At 45.4% G+C, this 23,749-nt stretch overlaps 1 protein-coding gene across 1 annotated transcript in view; it reads right to left on the minus strand.

Moving 5' to 3' along the window:
• LOC143930544 (pancreatic triacylglycerol lipase-like) overlaps window positions 1-23,749 on the minus strand; it is a 73,946-nt gene that overhangs the window by 15,059 nt on the left and 35,138 nt on the right. The window contains exons 8-10 of the mRNA XM_077454927.1: window positions 18,810-18,929; window positions 15,390-15,508; window positions 1,991-2,120 (exon numbers count right to left, since the gene is read on the minus strand). Of these exons, the coding sequence (XP_077311053.1) occupies window positions 1,991-2,120; window positions 15,390-15,508; window positions 18,810-18,929 (369 nt within the window). The remainder of the gene's footprint in view (window positions 1-1,990; window positions 2,121-15,389; window positions 15,509-18,809; window positions 18,930-23,749) is intronic.

Genomic DNA, 23,749 nt, shown 5'->3' on the forward strand with positions numbered 1-23,749 from the left:
CCGGGGGCCCCCTTCTTAAAGGGGGCTCCCGGATTCCGATAAGCCCCCCGCCCGCAGACCCCGACAACCAACGGCCAGGGTTGTCGGGAAGAGGCCCTTGTCCTCATCAACATGGGGACAAGGTGCTTTGGGGTGGGGGGGCCGCGCGGCCCCCCCTTCCCCAAGGCACCCCCCATGTTGAGGGCACGCGGCCTGGTACGGCTCGGGAGGGGGGGCGCGCTCGCTCGCCCCCCTTTCCTGGCCGGCCGGGTAGCGTGCTCGGACAAGGGTCTGGTGTGGACTTTGGGGGAACCCCCACGCCGATTTTTTTCGCCCATTTTTAAGCCCATTCCAGGCGGCGGAGCCCGCGACGTCTCCTTCGCGGGCCCCGCCTACCTGTACACGCGCTCGAAATGGGCGGATTTGCCTCCTTACGTGGGCGAGTCCGTTCATTTCAAAAGTTGAGCGAACTGTTTGCCCAACCTTGTTCGTCAAACAGTCCGCTCGTGTGTGGGCAAGTCCGCTCATGCAAATTTTGAGCGGACTGTTTGCCGAAACTGTTTGACGAACAAGGTTGGGCAAACAGTCCGCGCGTGTGTACGCGGCCTAACAGGTTTTCTTTTAAGAATGCTTTATATTTGGCTCCATCCATCCTCACATCAACTCTGAACAGCTTTGCTGTCCCTGCTGAAGAAAAGCATCCCCACAACAGGATGGTGTGTTTAGGGTCATGTTCAGTGTTAGTTTTCAGCCATACATAGCGTTTTGCTTTTTAGACCAAAAAGTAAAATTTAGGTCTCATCTGACCAGAGCACCATCTTCCACATGTTTGCTGTGTCTCCCACATGGCTTCTCGCAAACTGCAAATGGGACTTCTTATGCCTTTCAGCAATTTCGTTCTTCTTGCCACTCTTCCATAAAGGTCAGATTTGTGGAGTGCACGACTAATAGTTGTCCTGTAGACAGATTCTCCCACCTGAGTTGTGGATCTCTGTAGCTTCTCCAGGGTTACCATGGGCCTCTTGGCTGCTTCTCTGATTAATGCTCTCCTTGCCCAGCCTGTCAGTTTAGGTGGATGGTCATGTCTTGGTAGGTTTGCAGTTGTGCCATACTCTTTCCATTTTTGGATGATGGATTGAACAGTGCTCCGTGAGATGTTCAAAGCTTGGGATATAACCTGACCCTGCTTTAAACTTCTCCACAACTTTATCCCTGACATGTCTGGATTGTTCTTTGGCCTTCATGATGCTGTTTGTTCACTAAGGTTCTCAGGGCTTCACAGAACAGCTGAATTTATACTGAGATTAGATTACACATAGGTGGACTCTATTTACTAATTAGGTGACTTCTGAAGACAGTTGGTTCCACTAGATTTTAGTTAGGGGTGTCAGAGTAAAGGGGATGAATACTAATGCATGCCACACTTTTGAGATATTTATTTTCAAAAAATTTTGAAAAGCATTTATCGTTTTCCTTCCACTTCACAATTATGTGGCACTTTGTGTTGGTCTATCAACATCATTTAACATGACAAAGTGTGAAAAATTTCAAGGGGTATGAATACTTTTTTAAGGAACTGTATCTGGCAATACCTAAGTCATGATTCTAGTGTTCCAGGTATGAGACAGGAAGTCTCGGCTTATACCCCTAACACAGTGTAGTGTGCTGTATATAGCATTAGCTACATACAGTTTGTACCGCACATCCAGCGGCCTCACATGTTAGTGAGGAACATAGTTGGTTTGGGCCGAACTGAACTGTAAGTATATCAAAAGCTAGAGTTCAGCTTTAAGCCAGTTTTTGGAATTATTTTCCTCAGCAGAAGAAGCACAGAAATAGAGGTACTATTGTAGAACTTTGTTTATATTCAACCCCATAGCCAAAAAGAAATGGTGGGCCATTTCCTTTGCAGGGGTAAGGTTTTTCTGCCCATTGTGTGCATATTACAAAAAAAAAAAAAAAAAATGTCATATAACTAATAAGTAATGTTCTCTATGAAGGAGCCACATACGTGCAAATGCATTGGTCTGATCTCCAGTGTTGAAGTAGAACCTCTGGCTTGAAGAAGTGATTCCGGAGTAGGAATCAGCATAGTGACCCATCAAGGGGCATCCACTACTAGAACATGGGAACCCGGTGCCCTGAGGAAAAAGACACAGCCATATCATTTATTAAAATACAGTCCTGAAATATATCTAGTTCAGTAACACAAAGATGTCCCACCATCGTGCAGCTTTTGATTTTTTTTTGGAGGGAGAACTTTAAATACCGAGTTCCTTGCCCCCTGAATAATATAAAGAACTGGGGGGGGGCATTTGATGAGACTCAGAAAATGATTGACTGTTAAGCAGACCTCACCACTGTCCCTCTTTTGGAATAAATCCCTCTGTCCCTCTTTCTTTCTCAGCTGTCATTCTTTTTGGTCTCATGTAAGGATCTTCAAAAAAAAAAAATTATTTGAGCTTGGTTCACAGCAGGGGGTACGACCTCATACGCACACTTTTTTTGCGTGATCCCTTGCGTCGCAATTAGGGCAACCTTAGTCATTTCAATAGGCTGTCCTATGGGTGAGATATGCATAAAAAAAGGTTTCGGTACAATTTTCAAAATTGGATCACACCAAACCACATAGTATTGGGGTACAATGCATTTTAGCAACTGCAAACACATGCATTTGCACGGTGCATATGGGTGCCATTAAAGAGGAAGTAAACCCTGATAGGTTTACTTCCTCTTTGATTCCCTGCAAAGGTAAAGCATAATGGACTACTATGCATTGCATAGTAGTCCATTATGTGTCACTTACCTGACACAGGAGCCAGCAAAGTCACCACTGTCCCCTGTAGTTCCGAGCGTCCATCTTCTTGGTGGGTCTCCGTGGGTCTCGCTGCTCCGGCGCTGTGATTCGCTGGAGCAGCGAGGACGTCACTCCCGCGCATGCACATGGGAGCCGACACTCGCGGCATATCGCCGCGATCTGCGGCTTACCCAGTGCGCCTGTGCGCCGTAGACAGTGGTGGCTGTCTTCAGGTAAATATATCCTAAACCGTATAGGTTTAGAAGATATTTCTTGGACCTACAGGTAAGCCTTAATCTAGGCTTACCTGTAGGTTAAAGTGGTTTGTAAGGGTTTACAACCAGTTTAAGAATTATTGGCTCTGCCACATGCCTGCAAAGGGGCAGTATATTTTTGTATGTTGCAGGAAAGCTTGCGTTTTTGCATGCGTTCCCACAACACACTGGTGTGAACAAGCCCTCAGGGCAAAACAACATGCTTACAATAAAACACTGCGAACAGGAAGGCTCTGTATTGCAGATGAGACATGCAATGTCTCTTTTGCAATAAATCAACTTACCTGCCTGTGTGCAATCCTCTCCAGAACATACATTTCAAGCACAGTGGCAGTGTGCCAGGAATGCTTCCCGAACAGGCCAAACAAGATGGCCAAAAACCAGCACCCGGAAGAGGCCGAAGAGAAGATGCCAGAGCTGGCAAGGGACCTCGTAAGAGTTTGACCAGTGGACCATAGTTGAGTATTTCTTACTTAAAGACGACTTTCAGTCATTATTTAAACTTTCCATCTATTAAATCTACTGCCCTTGTTGTTTTAATGTTTTAACTTTGGACAGTAAAGCATTTTTTTTCTGAGAGTAAATACCTTTTACAGCCTAATTTCTGTTTTAACTTTGGACAGTAAAGCATTTTTTTTCTGAGAGTAAATACCTTTTACAGCCTAATTTCTGTTTCTTGTCTGGTAAAAAGCCTAGGCATATGATATCATGCACAGCTCTCTCATGAGAGTTTGCCAGGAAGAGGGGGGGGGGGGGGGGGTGAGTCATAAGAGGACCAATGAGAGCTGTAGGGCTGCAGAGCTGGAGGTGTGCCTCTGTTTGTCTGTGTAAATCCAGAAAGTGAACAGGCAGCAGCTTCAGCTGCCCACAGTTAAAATGGTTGCAGCCAGACTCAGTGGAGGGAGATTTCTGCAGCATATTTGTCAAGTACAGAATCACAGTATAAAAAAAATTACTTTTTAACTATCAAAAGTGTCTTACTGCACTATAAACCTTTTATCCAAAGACATGCAGACAAGGTATGCCAGATGTCCCTGGGCACACCCTAATAACCCCATGTGCTATGGCTGCTGATAAGGCAGTACAGCTGGCCCTCCTATACTTGGCCCCATGAGTTCAAAAGGGGTTCTGGGCACCTGCCGAGCAGGAGGATGGGCTGTACTACCTTATTGCAGACACTGATCGACTTTTTATTCCCCTTACAGCACTACCGGCATCCAGGGCTGGTGTAAGGATCCTAGGCGAAACCCCATTTTGCCACCCCCTTGGCTCTGACCCCTACACTGGCCTACCTACACTAACCTACCTAACCCCTACACTAACCTACCTGACCCCCCCCCCAACACCTACACTGACCTACCTGGCCACTACACTGACACCTACACTGACCTACCTGACCATTACACTGACCTACCTGATTCCTAATACAATGTTTGTGTTCTTCACTCACTGGGGCTCTACATGCATCCGACGACCCTGCCAGTGCCAGGAACAAACCCTGCCTTTGTCCCTCCAGCTGTCACCAGCCCCGGAGCAACTACTACTCCGATCAGGCTATAGCGCATGCTGCCGCTGTACAGGACAGGTCTGGGAGGGAGAGCGGCCTCTACGAATTGTGGTGACATGGCTGGGGGGTGGGGTCAGGGGGGGTCACATGACTCGGTATAGGAATCATGTATGGGCAGAGGCAGAGACTCAGAGAGGGAGAGACAGACATAGAGGCAACACGCAGGGGATGTGTGCTTCCGTTCTGTTCTTACATGCTGCAGACAGAGGCATCCTCTGCATACAGTCACCACCGGACCGAAAACCTACATAGCGTGGGGACCGGCGGGTGACGGAGAGTAGGGAAATCAGTGGCCTGGGCGCCCTAGGCATCAGTGCACCCTAGACAGCTACCTAGTTTGCCTAATGGTAGCATTGGCCCTTCCGGCATCTACTCCTTTCTCTTTCCCTTTGGCTGCACTACACTGGGATCAGTTCTAAAACCTACACCCCCATTCCCCTGCTGTCTGCAGGGCTGGTGGCATCCCTCCTCAGCTCTACCACTGGCAGCTGCTGTGGGCATACAGGGGGATGTTTCAGGATGGAGAGTAGGGGAAGAAGCCAGTAAAAATGTCATTTATCAGCCCCTTCCTATTCTGAATGCACACAGTGAGCAATTGGTGGCACTCACTCCCGTGTCCATTCATCACGGAATCATAGTAAACTGTATTTACTATGCTTCAGTTGGTGAATGGACAAGAAGCCTCAGAGTGCTCCTCTGAAAGTGTGAAAAGTGAAAGTGTTGTAGGCATATGAGACCAAAATCTCATCTTTCGCATCAACTCAACTCACCGTGTTTGGAGGAGGAGGAATGCTGCCTGTGACCTCCAAGAACACCATCCCCACTGTCAAATATTGAGGTGGAAACATTTTGCTTTGGGGGTGTTTTTCTGCTAAGGGGACAGGACAACTTCACTGCATCAAAGGGACAATGGACGGGGCCATGTACCATCAAATCTTGGGTGAGAACCTCCTATCCTCAGCCAGAGCATTGAGGAGCATGACAATGACCCAAAAACACACGGCCAAGGCAACAAAGGAGTTGCTCAAAAAGAAGCACATTAAGTTTTTGGAGTGGCCTAGCCAGTCTCCAGACCTTAGAAAATATGTGGAGGGAACTGAAGGTTCGAGTTACCAAACATCAGCCTCGAAATCTTAATGACTTGGAGAGGTTCTGCAAAGAAGACTGGGACAAAATCCCTCCTGAGATGTGTGCAAACCTGATGGCCAACTACAAGAAACGTCTGACCTCTGTGATTGCCAACAAGGGTTTTGCCACCAAGTACTAAGTCATATTTTGCGAAAGGGTCAAATGCATATTTCACTGATTAAAATGAAAATCAATTTTTTTACTTTTTTTAAATGCATTTTTCTGGGTATTTTTGTTGTTTTTCTGTCTCTCACTGTTAAAATAAATCTACCATTAAAATTATAGACTGATCATTTCTTTGCCAGTGAGCAAATATACAAAATCAGCAGGGGATCAAATAATTTTTTCCCTCACTGTATCAAAAATTTTAATGCTAAATGTTATTTTGCCAAATATAAAGTAAAGCTAAAAAAAATAAAATTAATGTTTAATCCTTTCATGACTAAGCCTATTTTTGGCATTTGGTGTTTACAAGTTAAAATCCATAGTTTTTGCTAGAAAATTACTTGGAACCCCCAAACATTATATATATTTTTTTTAGCAGAGACTCTAGAGAATAAAACGGCGATTGTTGCAATATTTTATGTCACACGGTATTTGTGCAGCGGTGTTTTATACACAACTTTTTGGGAAAAGGGACTCTTTCATGAATTAAAAAAAAAAAAAACAGTAAAATTAGCCCAATTTTTTTGCATAATGTGAAAGATAATGTTACGCCAAATAAATAGATTGCAAACATGTCACACTTTATAATTGCACGCACTCGTGGATTGAGGACAAAGTACGGTACCTAAAAATCTCAATAGGTGACGCTTTAATTTTTTTTACAGTTACCAGGTTAGTGCTACTGAGGAGGTCTAGTGCTAGAATTATTGCTCTCGCTCTGACGATCGCGGCGATACCTCACATGTGTGATTTACCTGGTACCTGGACCTCGATGCAAGAACGAGGTTTTGCCTGTAATGCTTCTTTGAGAGCTGGACCCTAGGAACCAAGATGCTTTTTGGTCTTGCTACATTTCCTAAAGTTGTCCTGAGGGGTGCTATACAAGGCCCAAAGGAGTGGAACCCCTTTTAAAAGGGCCCCAGTCTTTGAGCGTGTTTAAACGCAGCCCACCGTGATGGGTGAAAGTTGGATCTGTCTGATGCGGGCGCGACTTCCGTATGCGTTTTCTTTGCTCCGCGAGCTTGCGGGGACGGCGGGCGCTTTAAAATTTTTTTTTATTTTTATATATTTATTTTAAAATTAATAAATTGTTTTTAAAAAAATAAATAAAAATGTGATCACTTTTATTGCTGTCACAAGGAATGTAAACATCCCTTGTGACAGTAATAGGTGGTGACAGGTACTCTTTATGGAGGGATCGGGGGTCTTTTAGACCCCCGATCCCTTCTTTACACTTCAATGTATTCAGATCGCCGAAAACAACGATTCTGAATACTGTATATTTTTTTTAAACCGGCACCATTGGCAGCCGAGTAAACGGGAAGTGACGTCGCTTTCGTGTTTACTATTAGGATACTGGAACGAAGCGGATTACGTTCCAGTTCCTCCCCAGCAGCCGGAGGCATCGGAGCTTGAATCTGTGCTCCCGATTGTGTGGGAGCACCGGTAACAGCGGCGGGAGGTGGCGGGAGGGGGGGACGTCCCCTCCCGTTCCTCCGGCATAACAGCCCGGTGCGGGCATCATCCCAGTATAACCCCCGGAAGCCGAGTAAGCAGATCTGCGTACGCTCGGCGGGAAGGGGTTAGCCACTTCCGGACCACCCCCCATCATTATACGGTGGTACTTTGAAGAGGAATATCGTTGTTATAGCAGCAGCTAGCTGCCATAACCCCGTACCCTCTTCTTCAGCAGGCGGTCCAATTTCAGATAAAAGTGGTCTCTGTGGCGGATTCGCAGCAAGATCACTTGGTGCCCCCCTCCCACCACGCTGTGTGGAGCAGGGACAGTCAGGGACAGTCAGTTTAATCACTAGCTATTACTATTAGGTCCACAAAGGTCCTTTTAAGGACTGGTATAGGTGTACTGTATATAGGGTTGCACACGTATAATATACTTTGTTTCAAATATACAAAGTATATTATGGTGCACTGCTGATTGCTGTGCTGCTGAGTGCTGCCCGATTCTGCAGCTGTCTTTTATCAGTGTAGGGACTGAGGGAGAGTTTGGTGTTCTGAGCAGGGACAGTCTGCAAATCACTAGCTACTAGGTCCACAAAGGTCCTTTTATAGGTGTACAGTATGTAGGGTTGTACACGTATAATATACTTTGGATACAGAATACAGAATGGAGCACTTACAGACCTTGCTCCGACAACTGCTGCATTCTGCTTTTGCGTGCGCTAGAAGAGGAGGAATTCACACTCCCAGAGAAAGATTTGCGGGTACCAATCCAACAGTGCCTGCAAGAAGAAGGCGGTTTGAAGATGTGTTGGTGACTTCTGATATGAGGTAATTCCTTCAGCCGACCCATCGACAGGTGTCATCCGGATCAAGCATCAGGGAATGCCTAGACCGACAGGTGTCCGACTACATCGGGTTAATGCCCGATGTGGACGCTCTGAGGAGTGATGATCCCCTGGACTACTGGGTGGGCAGGCTTGACCTCTGGCCAGAGCTTTCCCAATTTGCAATGGAACTGTTGGCTTGCCCCTTGTCCAGTGTCCTGTCCGAAAGGACGTTCAGAGCAGCAGGGGGGTTTGTGACCGAAAAGCGCACTCGCCTAGCTCATGACAGTGTTGACTACCTGACATTTATAAAAATGAATGAGGCATGGATCTCGGAGGAATTCAACACATGTGACCAGTAGACCATGTATATGCATAACTCTATAAACGATTTATTTAATCGAGCACACTGACCTTTTTTCTACCTTTGGCTCACTTCCTTGTACAAAAAAAGCACACCATACTATATGCCCGTACCCTCCTGTTTAAAGAGGTTGAGCGGTGTCATATTTTTGGGTCCTGCAGCGAGTTGCTGGTATCAGTGCTGCTGTCAGTGCTCTCTATCTCAGTGCTGGTGTTAGTGCTCTCTATCTCGGTGCTGGTGTCAGTGCTCTCTATCTCGGTGCTGGTGTCAGTGCTCTCTCTCTATCTCGGTGCTGGTGTGGTCTCAGTCCCCTCTATCTCGGTGCTGGTGTGGTCTCAGTGCTCTCTATCATGGTGCTGGTGTCAGTGCTCTCTATCATGGTGCTGGTGTGGGGTCAGTGCTCTCTCTCTCTATCTCAGTGCTGGTGTGGTGTCAGTGCTCCCTATCTTTTCTTGCTGGTGTGGTCTCAGTGCTCTCTATCTCAGTGCTGGTGTGGTCTGAGTGCTCCCTATCTCGGTGCTGGTGTGGTCTCAGTGCTCTCTATCTCGGTGCTGGTGTGGTCTCAGTGCCCTCTATCTCGGTGCTGGTTTGGTCTCCTGTTTAAAGAGGTTGAGCGGTGTCATATTTTTGGGTCCTGCAGCGAGTTGCTGGTATCAGTGCTGCTGTCAGTGCTCTCTATCTCAGTGCTGGTGTTAGTGCTCTCTATCTCGGTGCTGGTGTCAGTGCTCTCTATCTCGGTGCTGGTGTCAGTGCTCTCTCTCTATCTCGGTGCTGGTGTGGTCTCAGTCCCCTCTATCTCGGTGCTGGTGTGGTCTCAGTGCTCTCTATCATGGTGCTGGTGTCAGTGCTCTCTATCATGGTGCTGGTGTGGGGTCAGTGCTCTCTCTCTCTATCTCAGTGCTGGTGTGGTGTCAGTGCTCCCTATCTTTTCTTGCTGGTGTGGTCTCAGTGCTCTCTATCTCAGTGCTGGTGTGGTCTGAGTGCTCCCTATCTCGGTGCTGGTGTGGTCTCAGTGCTCTCTATCTCGGTGCTGGTGTGGTCTCAGTGCCCTCTATCTCGGTGCTGGTTTGGTCTCAGTGCTCTCTATCACGGTGCTGGTGTCAGTGCTCTCTCTCTATCTCGGGGCTGGTGTGGTGTCAATGCTCTCTATCTCGGTGCTGGTGTGGTCTCAGTGCTCTCTATCACGGTGTTGGTGTCAGTGCTCTCTATCACAGTGCTGGTGTGGTGTCAGTGCTCTCTATCTCGATGCTGGTGTGGTCTCAGTGCTCTCTATCTCTGTGCTGGTATGGTCTCAGTGCTCTCTATCTCTGTGCTGGTGTGGTCTCAGTGCCCTCTATCTCGGTGCTGGTGTGGTCTCAGTGCTCTCTATGATGGTGCTGGTGTCAGTGCTCTCTATCACGGTGCTGGTGTGGTGTCAGTGCTCTCTATCTCGGTGCTGGTGTGGTCTCAGTGATCTATATCTCGGTGCTGGTGTGTTCTCAGTGCCCTCTATCTCGGTGCTGGTGTGGTCTCAGGTGTCAGTGCTCTCTATCACAGAGCTGGTGTGGTGTCAGTTCTCTCTATCTCAGTGCTGGTGTCAGTGCTCTCTATCACCGTGCTGGTGTCAGTGCTCTCTATCACCGTGCTGGTGTCAGTGCTCTCTATCATGGTGCTGGTGTGGTGTCAGTGCTCTCTATTACGGTGCTGGTGTCAGTGCTCTCTATCATGGTGCTGGTGTCAGTGCTCTTTATCTCGGTGCTGGTGTCAGTGCTCTCTATCTCGGTGCTGGTGTCAGTGCTCTCTATCTCGGTGCTGGTGTCAGTGCTCTCTATCACAGTGCTGGTGTCAGTGCTCTCTATCATGGTGCTGGTGTCAGTGTTCAGTCTCTATCACGGTGCTGGTTTCAGACAGTGAGGGAGATAGCAGCAGAGACGTTAATCAGCAGGCAGTGCCAGCACCATGGCTGAGGATCAGCACTGGACTGGCACCTCCGGACCACTGCAGTGGAGCCCTGCATAGGTGGGGGTAAGGGCCGGGCAGAGGGAGGGGCTCAAGCACAGGTCTGCACACTGGGACACTGGCACAGGACTGCACTGCCCTGACTGTGGCACTGATCATCTCCTGCACCCCCTTCATAGCCTGCCCTGACCTTGTCTCTCCTCCATGGCCTTCATGCACTCCTGAATTGTCAAAATTTCACAGATAAAAAAAGAATGCTTGTCGTTGTCGATCCCAGATTCACTTAAAACGTTTGTTATGTCAGTGTCCATGTTGTGGGACTATGTGTGCACAGCTAGTAAGTATTTTGTGACTGAAAATATGACCTGGAGGTATTTAAGGTTCGACTGCCATTAAAGTCAATAGGGTCCGCCGCAAACTTTGCGGTTCGCAAACTTTTGGCCCCGTTCATGCTTCGCGTTCGCGAAACGTCCCGTCGGAAGTTCGTCCATCACTATTTTTAACCACAGATCTCATATTTAAGAGGTCCTGTCATGCTTTTTTTCTATTACAAGGAATGTTTATATTTCTTGTAATAGGAATAAAAGTGGCACTTTTTTTTTTTTTTTAAAGAACAATGTGTAAAAATAGAAAATAAAAAGTAAAATAAATATTTTTTTTTTTTTTAAATTTTAAACGCGCCCTGTCCTTCCGAGCTCGCGTGCAGACCACACATGTGAGATATCACAGCGATCATTAGAGTGAGAGCAATATGGAGATTTTTAAGGATAAAAGTTTGTCGCCATTCCATGAAGCGTGACATGTTGGGTATCAATTTTCTTGGTGGTAACATCATATTTCACAATGTAAAAAATGTTTTTCTTTTTTATCAAATAACGTGCGCTTGTAAGACCGCTGTGACAGAAAATCTTGCAATGACCGCCATTTTATTATCTAGGGTATTAGAAAAAATATATATATAATTTGGGGGTTTTAAGTAATTTTCTAGCAAAAAAAAGGATTTTTATGTAAGAGGTAGGTAAATTTAGGCAGGCCTGGCCACACAGGCAGCATCACTGGGACCTCCCTCTTCTTTCTAGAGCCTTCTGGAAGGTACTGAAAAGAGAGGAGGAGGTGAGAAGTGGAGCTGCCTGGGGTACTCTAAGGAGCCCTGACCAATCCCCAATTTGAATTGGCAGGGGGCATGCTTCCTTAAAGCGGGGGTTCCCAGTTAAAAAAAATCTAAAAAATAAAAGTCAGCAGCTACAAATACTGCAACTGCTGACTTTTAATAATCGGACACTTATCTGTCCCAGGGTCCAGGGATGCGCGGAATCGAAGCCCCGTTCGCCCCCCCCCCCCTCCACTCGGCGGCGCCAGCCTTTTAACAGGCCTCAAGGGTCTGGTATGGATTTTGGGGAGACCCCTACACCATTTTTTTTATTTGGCTCGGGTTACTCCTTAATTTCCATATCAAACTTGAAGGGCCTGGTATGGATTTTTGGGGGACCCCCACGCAATTATTTTTTACATTTTGGTTTGGGGTTTCCCTTAATATTCATACCAGAACCAAAGGGCCTGGTAATGGACAGGGGGGGGGACCCATGCTCTTTTTTCAATGAGTTTTATCTATATTGCCAAGACCCGACAATTCATTATAGCCGCAATCAGTTTTAAATGACAATTTTTCCTTTAGAAATGTAATTTTGCTGTGGTACTGTTCTAAACACAACAAAAATGTGCCATTTTACAGGCATACTGTAGACACCCCCCAGGCATGATATTTAAAGGAATATTTCCTTTTTATTGTTTCCCTTTAAGCATTAAAAAAAAATCACTGCTTCTGAAAAAACTGCCGTTTAAAAAAAAAAAATTTGCATTGATACAGGTCCACTGGGGCAGGACCCAGGTCCCCAAACACTTTTTATGACAAAAACTTGCATATAAGCCTTTAAAATTAGCACTTTTGATTTTTCAGTATGTTCTGGTGCGAATTGAACCGGGGGGTGTTCGGCTCATCCCTAAATGGGAACATCAGGGGCTTTTAAGTTGCTTGTATCTGGTAGTAAGGAAGTGGTAATTGTCCCTGAGCCAGTGTAAGTTGCGGCTGGGGACCTTCAAAGATTTTTGGGCCGGGTAGGATTAGGCTGAGGTTTTTGTTAATAAGTTATGTATTGTATGTATTTATGCATTTCGACTGTTTATGGAATTTTTGTATTTCAGTTGTTTGAAAGAATAAAACAAAGGTTGCTATGGCCATTAGGCCTCATGCACACGAGACGCAGATGAAACCTCTGTCAAAAAAAAGCTGAAACGCGCGTTTAGAAACGCGCGTTTTGCCGCGTTTGCATGTCGCGTTTAGACGCGTTTAGACGCGTTTAGACGCGTTTGCGTTTAGACGCGTTTATAAAGATAACATCATGTAGACCCTCCCCAAGCTCTCAAAGCATTTTTTTTAACTATTTCTGCTATTTTGATCAGAGTGAGCAGCAGCAGCATAGAGAGCAGTTGTACACTTGCATTTGCCGTGTCACTTGCCACGGCACCTGCCACAAGTTGTGGATTGTCCACTTGCCACGTCACTTGCCACAAGTTGGGGATTGTCCACTTGCCACATCACCTGCCACGTCACCTGCCACAAATTGTGGATTGTCCACTTGCCACGTCACTTGCCACATCACCTGCCACGAGATGTGGATTGTCCACTTTCCACGTCATCTGCCATGCCACCTGCCACAAGCTGTGGATTGTCCACTTGCCACGTCACCAGCCACATCACCTGCCACAAGTTGTGGATTGTCTACTTGCCGCGTCACTTGCCACATCACCTGCCACGTCACTTGCCACATCACCTGCCACAAGTTGTGGATTGTTCACTTGCCACGTCACCTGCCACGTCACCTGCCACAAGTTGTGGATTGTCCACTTGCCACGTCACTTGCCACGTCACCTGCCACGTCACTTGCCACGTCACCTGCCACAAGTTTTGGATTGTCCACTTGCCATGTCACTTGCCACGTCAGCTGCCACGTCACTTGCCACGAGATGTGGATTGTCCACTTTCCACGTCATCTGCCATGCCACCTGCCACAAGCTGTGGATTGTCCACTTGACACGTCACCAGCCACATCACCTGCCACAAGTTGTGGATTGTCCACTTGCCACGTGACTTGCCACATCACCTGCCACGTCACTTGCCACATCACCTGCCACAAGTTGTGGATTGTCTACTTGCCGCGTCACTTGCCACTTCACCTGTCACGTCACTTGCCACGTCACCTGCCACAAGTTGTGGATTGTTCACTTGCCACGTCACCTGCCACATCACCTGCCACAAGTTGTGGATTGTCCACTTGCCACGTCACTTGCCACAAGCTGTGGATTGTCCACTTGCCACATCACTTGCCACGTCACCTGCCACGTCACTTGCCACGTCACCTGCCACAAGTTTTGGATTGTCCACTTGCCACGTCAGCTGCCACGTCACTTGCCACATCACCTGCCACGTCACCTGCCACAAGTTGTGGATTGTCCACTTGCCACATCACCTGCCACGTCACTTGCCACAAGATGTGGATTGTCCACTTGTCACATCACCTGCCACATCACTTGCCACATAACCTGCCACAAGTTGTGGATTGTCCACTTGCCACGTCACTTGCCACAAGATGTGGATTGTCCACTTTCCACGTCACCTGCCATGCCATCTGCCACAAGTTGTGGATTGTCCACTTACCACGTCACCAGCCACATCACCTGCCACAAGTTGTGGATTGTCCACTTGCCACACCACTTTCCACGTCACCTGCCACGTCACCTGACACAAGATGTGGATTGTCCACTTGCCACGTCACCAGCCACATCACCTGCCACAAGTTGTGGATCGTCCACTTGCCACGTCCCTTGCCACGTCCCCTGCCACGTCACCTGCCACAAGTGGATTGTCCACTTGCCACGTCACTTGCCACGTCACCTGCCACAAGTTATGGATTGTCCACTTGCCACGTCACATGCCAGTCACCTGCCACAAGTTGTTGATTTTCCACTTGCCACGTCACCTGCCAAGTCACTTGCCGCGTCACCTGCCAGGTCACTTGCCACGTCACCTGCCACAAGTTGTCTATTGTCCACTTTCCACGTCACTTGCCACTTCACCTGCCACGTCACTTGCCACAAGTTGTGGATTGTCCACTTGCCACATCACTTGCCACCTGCCATGTCACTTGCCACAAGTTGTGGATTGTCCACTTGCCACGTCACTTGCCACAAGTTGTGGATTGTCCACTTGCAATTGCAATTGTTTAAAATATTTTTCTAATGGTTTTTCATCATTTGCAATCATTTTTGAGATTTTTAATGTAAAAAAAAAGGTCACCTTTAAAAACGCATATAAACGCAAACGCGGCTAAACGCGGTTGCCGCGTTCAGCCGCGTTTAGCCGCGTTTAGCCCCGTTTTGCGTCTGAAACGCAGAAATTTTTGTCTCTGAACGCATTTTTTTGCTTCTGGAAAAACGTGATTAAACGCAACTGCATATAAACGCAAAAAAACGAGACTGTGTGCATGGACACATAGGATAACATTGAATGAGTTCAGGTGCAGTTGAAAAAACTGTCCAACTGCATCTGAACGCGCGTTTAACTGCGTCTCGTGTGCATGAGGCCTTAGACTCCAAAATTACTGTGTCGTCTGGTCAGTTTGGGAGGGGAAGGAAGAGGTCAATTGTTTAATTTTATGGGTAGCCGTAGCCTCATCAATCTGTACATCCATCAGTCATGTGTCCCTCCTTCCTATCTTACAAAGTTGGGAGGTATGCTGTTGGGACCCTCATGGATAGAAATTAAATTGGCTAGCAAGATTTGCGAAGAATACATTATTTGTTTGAACAAAAGGCCATTGTGCAAATGACTCACAGAGGAGAAAGTGCTGTAGGTGGAGGCGGCGTATCCTGCGAAGCCGTCACGTTTCAGAATGCTCTCTGTGTAGTATTTATAGCTTCTTAGGTGATTGCAAGCTACGAAATTCCGGGTACCTGGAGGGGAACAAATCTGGATAATGTCATCTGAAAAAAATCACACACCTGTGGCAATGTATCAAGTGACACATAATTGTGAAGTGGAAGGAAAATGTTAAATGGTTTTCAACATTTTTTACAAATAAATATTCGATAAGTGTGGCGTGCATTTGTATTTAGCCCTGTTTACTCCGATACACCTAATAAAATAGTGGAACTAATTGCCTTCATAAGTCACCTAATTAGTAAATAGAGTCCACCTATGTGTAATTTAATGTCAGTATTAATACAGCTGTTCTGTGAAGCCCTCAGGGGGTTTGTTAGAGAACCTTAGTGAACAAAAACAGCATCATGAAGGCCAAGGAACACTCCAGACAGGTCAGGGATAAAGTTGTGGAGAAGTTTAAAGCAGGGTTAGGTTATAAAAAAATATCCCAAGCTTTGAATATCTCATGGAGCACTGTTCAATCCATCATCTGAAAATGGAAAGAGTATGGCACAACTGCAAACCTACCAAGACATGGGCAAGGAGAGCATTTATCAGAGAAGCAGCCAAGAGGCCCAATGGTAACTCTGGAGGAGCTGCAGAGGTCCACAGCTCAGGTAGGAGAATCTGTCCACAGGACAACTATTAGTCGTGCACTCCACAAATCTGACCTTTATGGAAGAGTGGCAAGAAGAACGACATTACTGAAAGAAAGCCATAAAAAATCCAGTTTGCTGTTTGCAAGAAACCATGTGTGGGACACAGAAAACGTGTGGAAGAAGGTGCTCTGGTCAGATAAGACCAAAATTGAACTATTTGGCCTAAAAGCAAAATGCTATATGTGGAGGAAAACTAACACTGCAAATCACCCTGAACACACTATACCCACCATGAAACATGGTGGTGGCAGTATCATGTTGTGGGGATACTTTTCTTCAGCAGGAACAGGGAAGCTGGTCAGAGTTGATGGGGAGATGGATGGAGCCAAATACAGGGCAATCTTAGAAGAAAACCTGTTAGGCCGCATACACACGGGCGGACTGTTCGCCCAACTTTGTCCGCTGAACAGTGTTTCAGCGGACAGTCCGCTCGTGTGTGGGCTTCAGCGGACAGTTTCAGCGGACAGTCTGACGAACAAAGTTTTTCGGAATTCCCGTAAGACAGTCCGCTGAAACTTGGTTTGAGCGGACAGTCCGCTCGTGTGTAGGCTTGTTCGACAAACTAAGTGTCGCGCATGCTCAGAAAGGATTTACACGGCGAAGGTTGCATTGCAGTGTATTGGACGTCGTATTTTTCGTCCCGTCGTACGTGCCGTTCACGTCATCGCGCACGGTTTCAGCGGACTGTTCGTTCATCGTGTGTGGTCAAGTCCGCTCATGCAAATTTTGAGCGGACTGTTTGTCGGATTGTTTGACAAACTAAGTTGGGCGAACAGTCCGCCCGTGTGTACGCGGCCTTAGAGTCTGCAAAAGTCTTGAGACTGGGGCAGAGGTTCACCTTCCAGCAGGACAATGACCCAAAACATACAGCCAGTGCTACAATGGAATGGTTTAGATCAAAGCATATTCATTTGTTAGAATGGCACTGTCAAAGTCCAGACCTAAATCCAATTCAAAATCTGTGACAAGACTTGAAAATTGCAGTCCATCCAATCTGACAGAGCTTGAGCTATTTTGCAAAGAAGAATGGGCAAAAATGTCACTCTTTAGATGTGCAAAGCTGGTTGTGATGTACCCAAAAAGATTTTCAACTGTAATTGCAGCGAAAGGTGATTTTGCAAAGTATTGACTCAGGGAGGCTGAATACAAATGCATGCCACACTTTTCACATATTGATTTGTAAAAAAAAAAAAGGTGAAAACCATGCATCATTTTCCTTCCACTTCACAATTATGTGCCACTTTGTATTGGTCTCTCACATAAAATCTCAATAAAATACATGAATATGGTATTAACTATGGCTTGTTACCTGCTATACCAATAACCCCACCCTTCCCTCTAATGACCACACAACACTGATATGGAGTAAATTGGCCATAGCAGCCATTTTATTAACCAAGTATAAATCTCTAATAAATTACCATAATAATTAACATAATAACCTTTTCAAACATACCATCTAGTTTATTCACTAAAATGGAGGACAAGGTATGCATATATGCATATAATATGCATAAAACCAGAACTTTACCAGCTAGTCACTTCTCAGGCCTCCAGTCGCAAGTCACTGACTCGGAGACAACTAGCAGGTACCCATATACTAACTGGGAGCCGTACCTCAGACGAGTCCCTACACCATACCTTTTTGATGTGCCCATATGACCTAAAAGGATCCTGCACCCTGGCAAGTGCCACAACCAGCCCCCTTAGTGGCTCAAGACCCACCAATACTAACTCACAATGCCCACCAAAATTGTAGGGCGGGCAGGTGGGAAGCTGCTCACCCTCTCTCTCCCTCGTGGTGACTGTCCCTCCCCTTCCTCTCTAGCTCACTTCTTCCCCCCAGCTCCACCATTCCACATAACACACTGCATAATCCTGCTTCCTAGACCCTCCCTAGTGGAGACGGATGTCAGCGGATGTCAGCGGATGCGTATTTATGAGCATCCCTATACTGAAAAATTCTTCTGAAAGATAAAAGTTTTATTTTCTAATTTTCACCTTTTAAGATTTCAAAATAAATTTAGTGCGCTTGCATAGCCAAAATCATTTTAAATAGCAGCCTGGATATATCAAATATGTGAAAAGCCCCAAATATGATAAAAAAAAAATACATTTATTTATTTCTAAAAGAACATTTAAGGCATTGCTTGCTCTCATTCAAATATGGCCTTATTTATTTAGGTTTCGAGTGTTGTCAGTTATATAAACACTAGACATGTATTATTAGTATATTGTGTATACTATATGTTTATAAATACTGTAGTATTAGAAGTTGATTTCATATCATTATAAAGTTGAATGTTTGTTATTTTTTTTTCAAGTATGTACAAAAACGAAATGTGTTGTGGACCAAAAACGTGCACGTGAACACACAAAAGAGTGCACAGGGTGTGCACTGCTCCGATCCCCAAGAGGAAGGACCCCCTAACCCCCTGGAGTGGAAGACCCCTGGCAAGGGCAACCCTTCTCCATGTGGCCAGTCAAAGTTGACCACCGCGTACTAGGTTAGGGGCTTCCCAAAGAGAGACCCCCCAGACAAGGAAGGAAGGAACCTAAGGCCACACATCCCACTCTGCTATGCTAGGCCAGAATCTATGTTGGCTATTCAAAAATCCAGCCCTGCTTACAGTGTATATTAAGTATTCAATGTGCAGAGGACCATCTACATTACCTTGCCAGATACCATCGAGGTCAACAATCTGAGAGAGAGCGTTCTTGGCACAACCAGGCATTTCCTCTCCTCCATTTGGGAAAAAGTCCAAATGTCCAGCTACCTGACTCATCCCAAGACCTGCAAAACAAAGACACAGCAAACATCATTATTACTCACCATTATGGCAATAACCTTGCTAGGTGTCTCTTACATCATTGTATATTACAGAGAATCAACAGGCTTAGAGTAAATACAGATGTGAATGTATTAATTTGTAAAAAAAACTTTGCGGTTGATTTACTAAAAGAAAACAGACTGTGCACTCTGCAAGTGCAGTTGCTCCAGAGCTTAGTAAATGAGCAGAAGCTCTGCTGACTTCCATCATCCAATCATGTGCAAGCAAAAATGATGTTTTTTTTTAATTTTCTTTACATGTGATTGGGTATTCTTTGCTCAGTGACGCCTTACCTCACTTACTAAGCTCTGGAGCTACTGCACCTGCAGAGGGCAACTGCACTATGCAAAGTGCACAGCATATTTGCCTTTAGTAAATCAACCCCTTTCTCTTTCTGTAGCATGGCTTGTAATGAGATATGGACATGGGGGGCTCAGTATGTTACATGCTTAACCACTTAACCACTTAAGGACCGGACCTATTTTCCAAACGTGTTGTTTACTAGTTAAAATAATTTTTTTTTTTTTGCTAGAAAATTACTTAGAACCCTCAAACATTATATATATATTTTTTTCTAACACCCTAGCCACTTCCCGACCAGCGCACGACGATGTACGTCGACAGAATGGCACGGGCAGGCATATTGGCGTACATGTACGTCCAATATTCGTTGCCGCCGTGCCATCGGGAGCGCGCCGCCGGTTGGGACCCCCGTGAGTCCGGTCGCGGGACCCGCGGACTCGATCGCCGCGGGCATCCCCGCGATCGTCTCACGGAGCAGCCGAATGGAGGAAATGCTGTATAAACAACATTTTTCCATTCTGCCTAGCAACTAGTGACGCTGATCTCTGCTCCATGTGATTGGAGCAGAGATCAGTGTACACTAAATGAAAGACCAACCCCCCCACAGTTAGTAACACACCCCTAGGAACACTTAACCCCTACACTGCCACCCACTGGTTAACCCTTTCACTGCCAGTGTCATTTACACAGGAATCACTGCATTTATATAGCAGTGATTACTGTATAAATGACAATGGTCCCAAAAATGTGTCAAAAATGTCCGATGGGTCCCCCACAATGTCGCAGTCACAATAAAAATCGCAGATCGCCGCCATTACTAGTAAAAAAAAAAATAATAAAAAATTATTAATAAAAATGCTATAAAACTATCCCTATTTTGTAAACGCTATAACTTTTGCGCAAACCAATCAATAATCGCTTATTGCGATTTTTTTTACCAAAAATATGTAGAAGAATACGTATCGGCCTAAACTGAGGGAAAAAAATGTTTTTTTATATATTTTTGGGGGATATTTATTATTACAAAAAGTAAAAAATAATGCGTTTTTTTCAAAATTATCGCTCTATTTTTGTCTATAGCGCAAAAAATAAAAACCGCAGGGGTGATCAAATACCACCAAAAGAAAGCTCTATTTGTGGGAAAAAAAGTACGTTAATTTTGTTTGGGAGCCACGTCGCACGACCGCGCAATTGTCAGTTAAAGCGACGCAGTGCCGAATCGCAAAAAGTGGTCTGGTCTTTGACCAGCAAATTGGTCCGGTCTGAAAGTGGTTAAAGAATAAAATGGCATCTGCTTTGTGGTCGCGGAGTGGGTACAGCTTATTTTGTGGAGCGGGAGCCCAGGGAATTGGGGGTTTTCCCCTCCCTGAGGACGACTGCTCTGAGCGCACTCCACTTCGAAACTCACATGACCATATGAGCCTCCATGTTATTTTGTTAGAGCTTTAAAGGTTATGGGGGCCAGGCCCGGCACAGTTAGATCCCATTAGGGGTGTCGGGAGGGCCCACCGGTACTAGATCTTTAAGAGAAGGGTGGGGGCGAGGGTTCCTCTAGGTGACCTCTGGGGGACCTGGGAATAGCAGCTCGTGGCAATTTCAGACCAACGAACAAGATATTTCTATGTCTGGTCCATGATCTTGCCCGATTGAGATTTTACTTTGTAACTGTAGCTTAGTAAGAGGTGGTTCGCCTCTTCTCATTTATTCTTTGTACCGTTATGCTTTTGTTTTTGTATTTTCTGTATCTTTGAAAAGCAATAAAAAAAAAATAATTGAAAGTGAAAATGGCATCTGCCACAGAGACCACTTTTATCTAAAGCGGACCACCTGTTGAAGAAGATGATACCGGGGTTTTGGCAGCTAGCTACTGCCATAACAACGTTATCTCTCTTCAAACAGCCAAGGTCTAACGACGGCGGGCGGTCTGAAAGTGGTTAAGGACGGAGCTACGTTTTGAGATTTGGGGTTTACTGGTTTAAAACAGTTTTTTTTTTTTGCTAGAAAATTACTTAGAACCCCCAAACATTATATATACATTTTTTCTAACACCCTAGAGAATAAAATGGTGGCCGTTGCAATACTTTCTGTAACACCGTATTTGCGCAGCGGTCTTTTATTCTTTATTTTTACACTGTTCTTTTAAAAACAAAAATTGTGTCACTTTTATTCCTATTACAAGGTATGTAAACATCTCTTGTAATAGAAAAAAGCATGACAGGACCTCTTAAATTTTAGATTTGGGGTCAAAAGACCTCAGATCTCATATTTACACTAAAATGCAATTAAAAAAAATGTAGTTTGAAAAAAAAAAGTCTCTTTAAGAGCCTTGACGTCGCTTACGCCCTGTAATGGTATGGAGCCGGGTGGGGGTCATCTTTCCCTCACTCAGCTCCATACCACAGACGGGAGCAGACGCGAACGCCTCCGTCGCTACCGACGACTCCGGGAATCCGCCGCAGAGACTACTTCTATCTGAAAGTCAACCACCCGCTGAAGAAGAGGATACCTGGGTTATGTCAGCTATCTGCTGCCATAACAACGATATTCCTCTTCAAAATGCCAATGTATAATGACGGTGGGCTGTTCGCGAGTGTTTTTTTGTTAAATCAAAAAAGGTTTTATTGAAACTTGAATCAGTACATGTCAAGAACAATGATATGAAGCCAACGGATATCAGTACTGTTAACATCCAACATATATATTGCAATAGTCCACAATAGAACACCCATCTACCGTAAATTTGCAGATTAGACCTGTCTCCCGAGCCCCCAAAAGCTTACTCAGTCTGATAAGATAACTCACCATTCCCTGCCTATTTTGTTGAGCAAAAATTAGATAAGTACAATCCAGACCAGAGGTTACGATGGTTGGCAAGGGGTTAACCTCTTGCCAGCCCACTGCAGTATATGTACGATGGCTCGTGCAGGCACATTAATGTACTTGTATGTCGGGACTTTCTTCCAGGTCCATTCCTGCATGCGTGCACGCACCCGGAAACTGCTGATCGGCTGGGCGAATGACAATGTTTGGTAAACAACACAGAGCTCTCTACTGACAGCAGTGATGTGCATTTTTTTTCTCTCCCTGCATAGCAGGGAGTAAAAACCAGCACATTACTTAGTAAAAACAGCACAGAATACACACTTTACACGTACCATATTTTCCGGCGTATAAGATAACATTTTACACTAAAAAAAATGGCCAAAAAGTGGGGGTCGTCTTATACGCTGGGTATAAAGCGGGTATTGTTTTATACGCAAGCCGCCTGCTGGATGACAGCCCTCCAGATGTTCGCTGAATGTGCGGTAATACCGTATACATACAGTCTACACCACTGAGCCAATCGCCAGCAAGCGATGTATTCTATTAATGAATACAAAGCCTGCTCAGATTGGAGTAACAACCTCTGCCAATCCGAGCAGGCTACATGCAGTAGCCTGCTCTGATTGGCTTTGAGAGTCAGAGGCGCAGGCTGATGATGTTACAGCCTCTGCCAATCCGAGAAGGCTTTGTATTCATTAATAGAATACGTTGCTCGCCGTGATTGGCTCAGCACGGTATACTGTATGTATACTGGGAGACAGTATGTTACCTGTTACCGAAGCTACTGAACATACGGTATTACCGCACATCCAGCAGGCTGCAGACTGGTCGGGAGGGGGTCATCTTATACGGCGAGTATAGCACAAAACCAATGTTTTAAATGGAAGATTAGGGGGTCATCTTATACGCCCAGCCACCTTATACGCCGGCAAATATGGTAGGTAACCTCTTGATTGCCCTTAAATGTTAACCCCTTCTCAGCCAGTGTCATTAGTACAGTGGCAGTGTATATTATTAGCAGTGATCCCCGCATTAGTGTCACTGGTGATGTTAGTGTCAGTTAGTCAGTCCCCTCCAGCGTCACTTAGTGTTAGATTGCCCACCGCACTATCAATGCCCCACTATAAGTCCCTGATCATAGCCATTACTAGTATTAAATAAATAAATAAAAATTCCAATATATACTGTATATACCAGTGATGGTGAACCTTGGAACCCCAGATGTTTTGGAACTACATTTCCCATGATGCACTCTGAAGTGTAGTTGAGCATCATGGAAATTGTAGTTCCAAAACATCTGGGAGGGCCAAGGTTAGCTATCACTGGTATATACAGTACCATAGTTTATAGATATAATAACTTTCACATAAACCAATCAATATACATTTTTAGGGATTTTTTTTATTTTTTTACCCAAAACATGTAGCAGAATATATTTGGGCAAAAAATCATGACGAAATTAGATTTAAAAAAAATAAAAATAATTATTGGATATAGTTTGTAGCAAATGTTCTGTCTTTTTTAGTTCATGTCGCAAAAAATAAAAAATCCAGTGGTGATAAAATACCACCAAAAGAAAACTATTTGTGTGAACACAAATGTAAAAGTTTAATTTGTGTACAATGTTGCATGACTGTGCAACTACTAGTTAAAGTGG

This window comes from Lithobates pipiens, unplaced genomic scaffold (assembly GCF_037356315.1).
Source record: "Lithobates pipiens isolate NorthernLeopardFrog02 unplaced genomic scaffold, aLitPip1_a1.2 Scaffold_25, whole genome shotgun sequence".
NCBI lineage: Eukaryota > Metazoa > Chordata > Amphibia > Anura > Ranidae > Lithobates > Lithobates pipiens.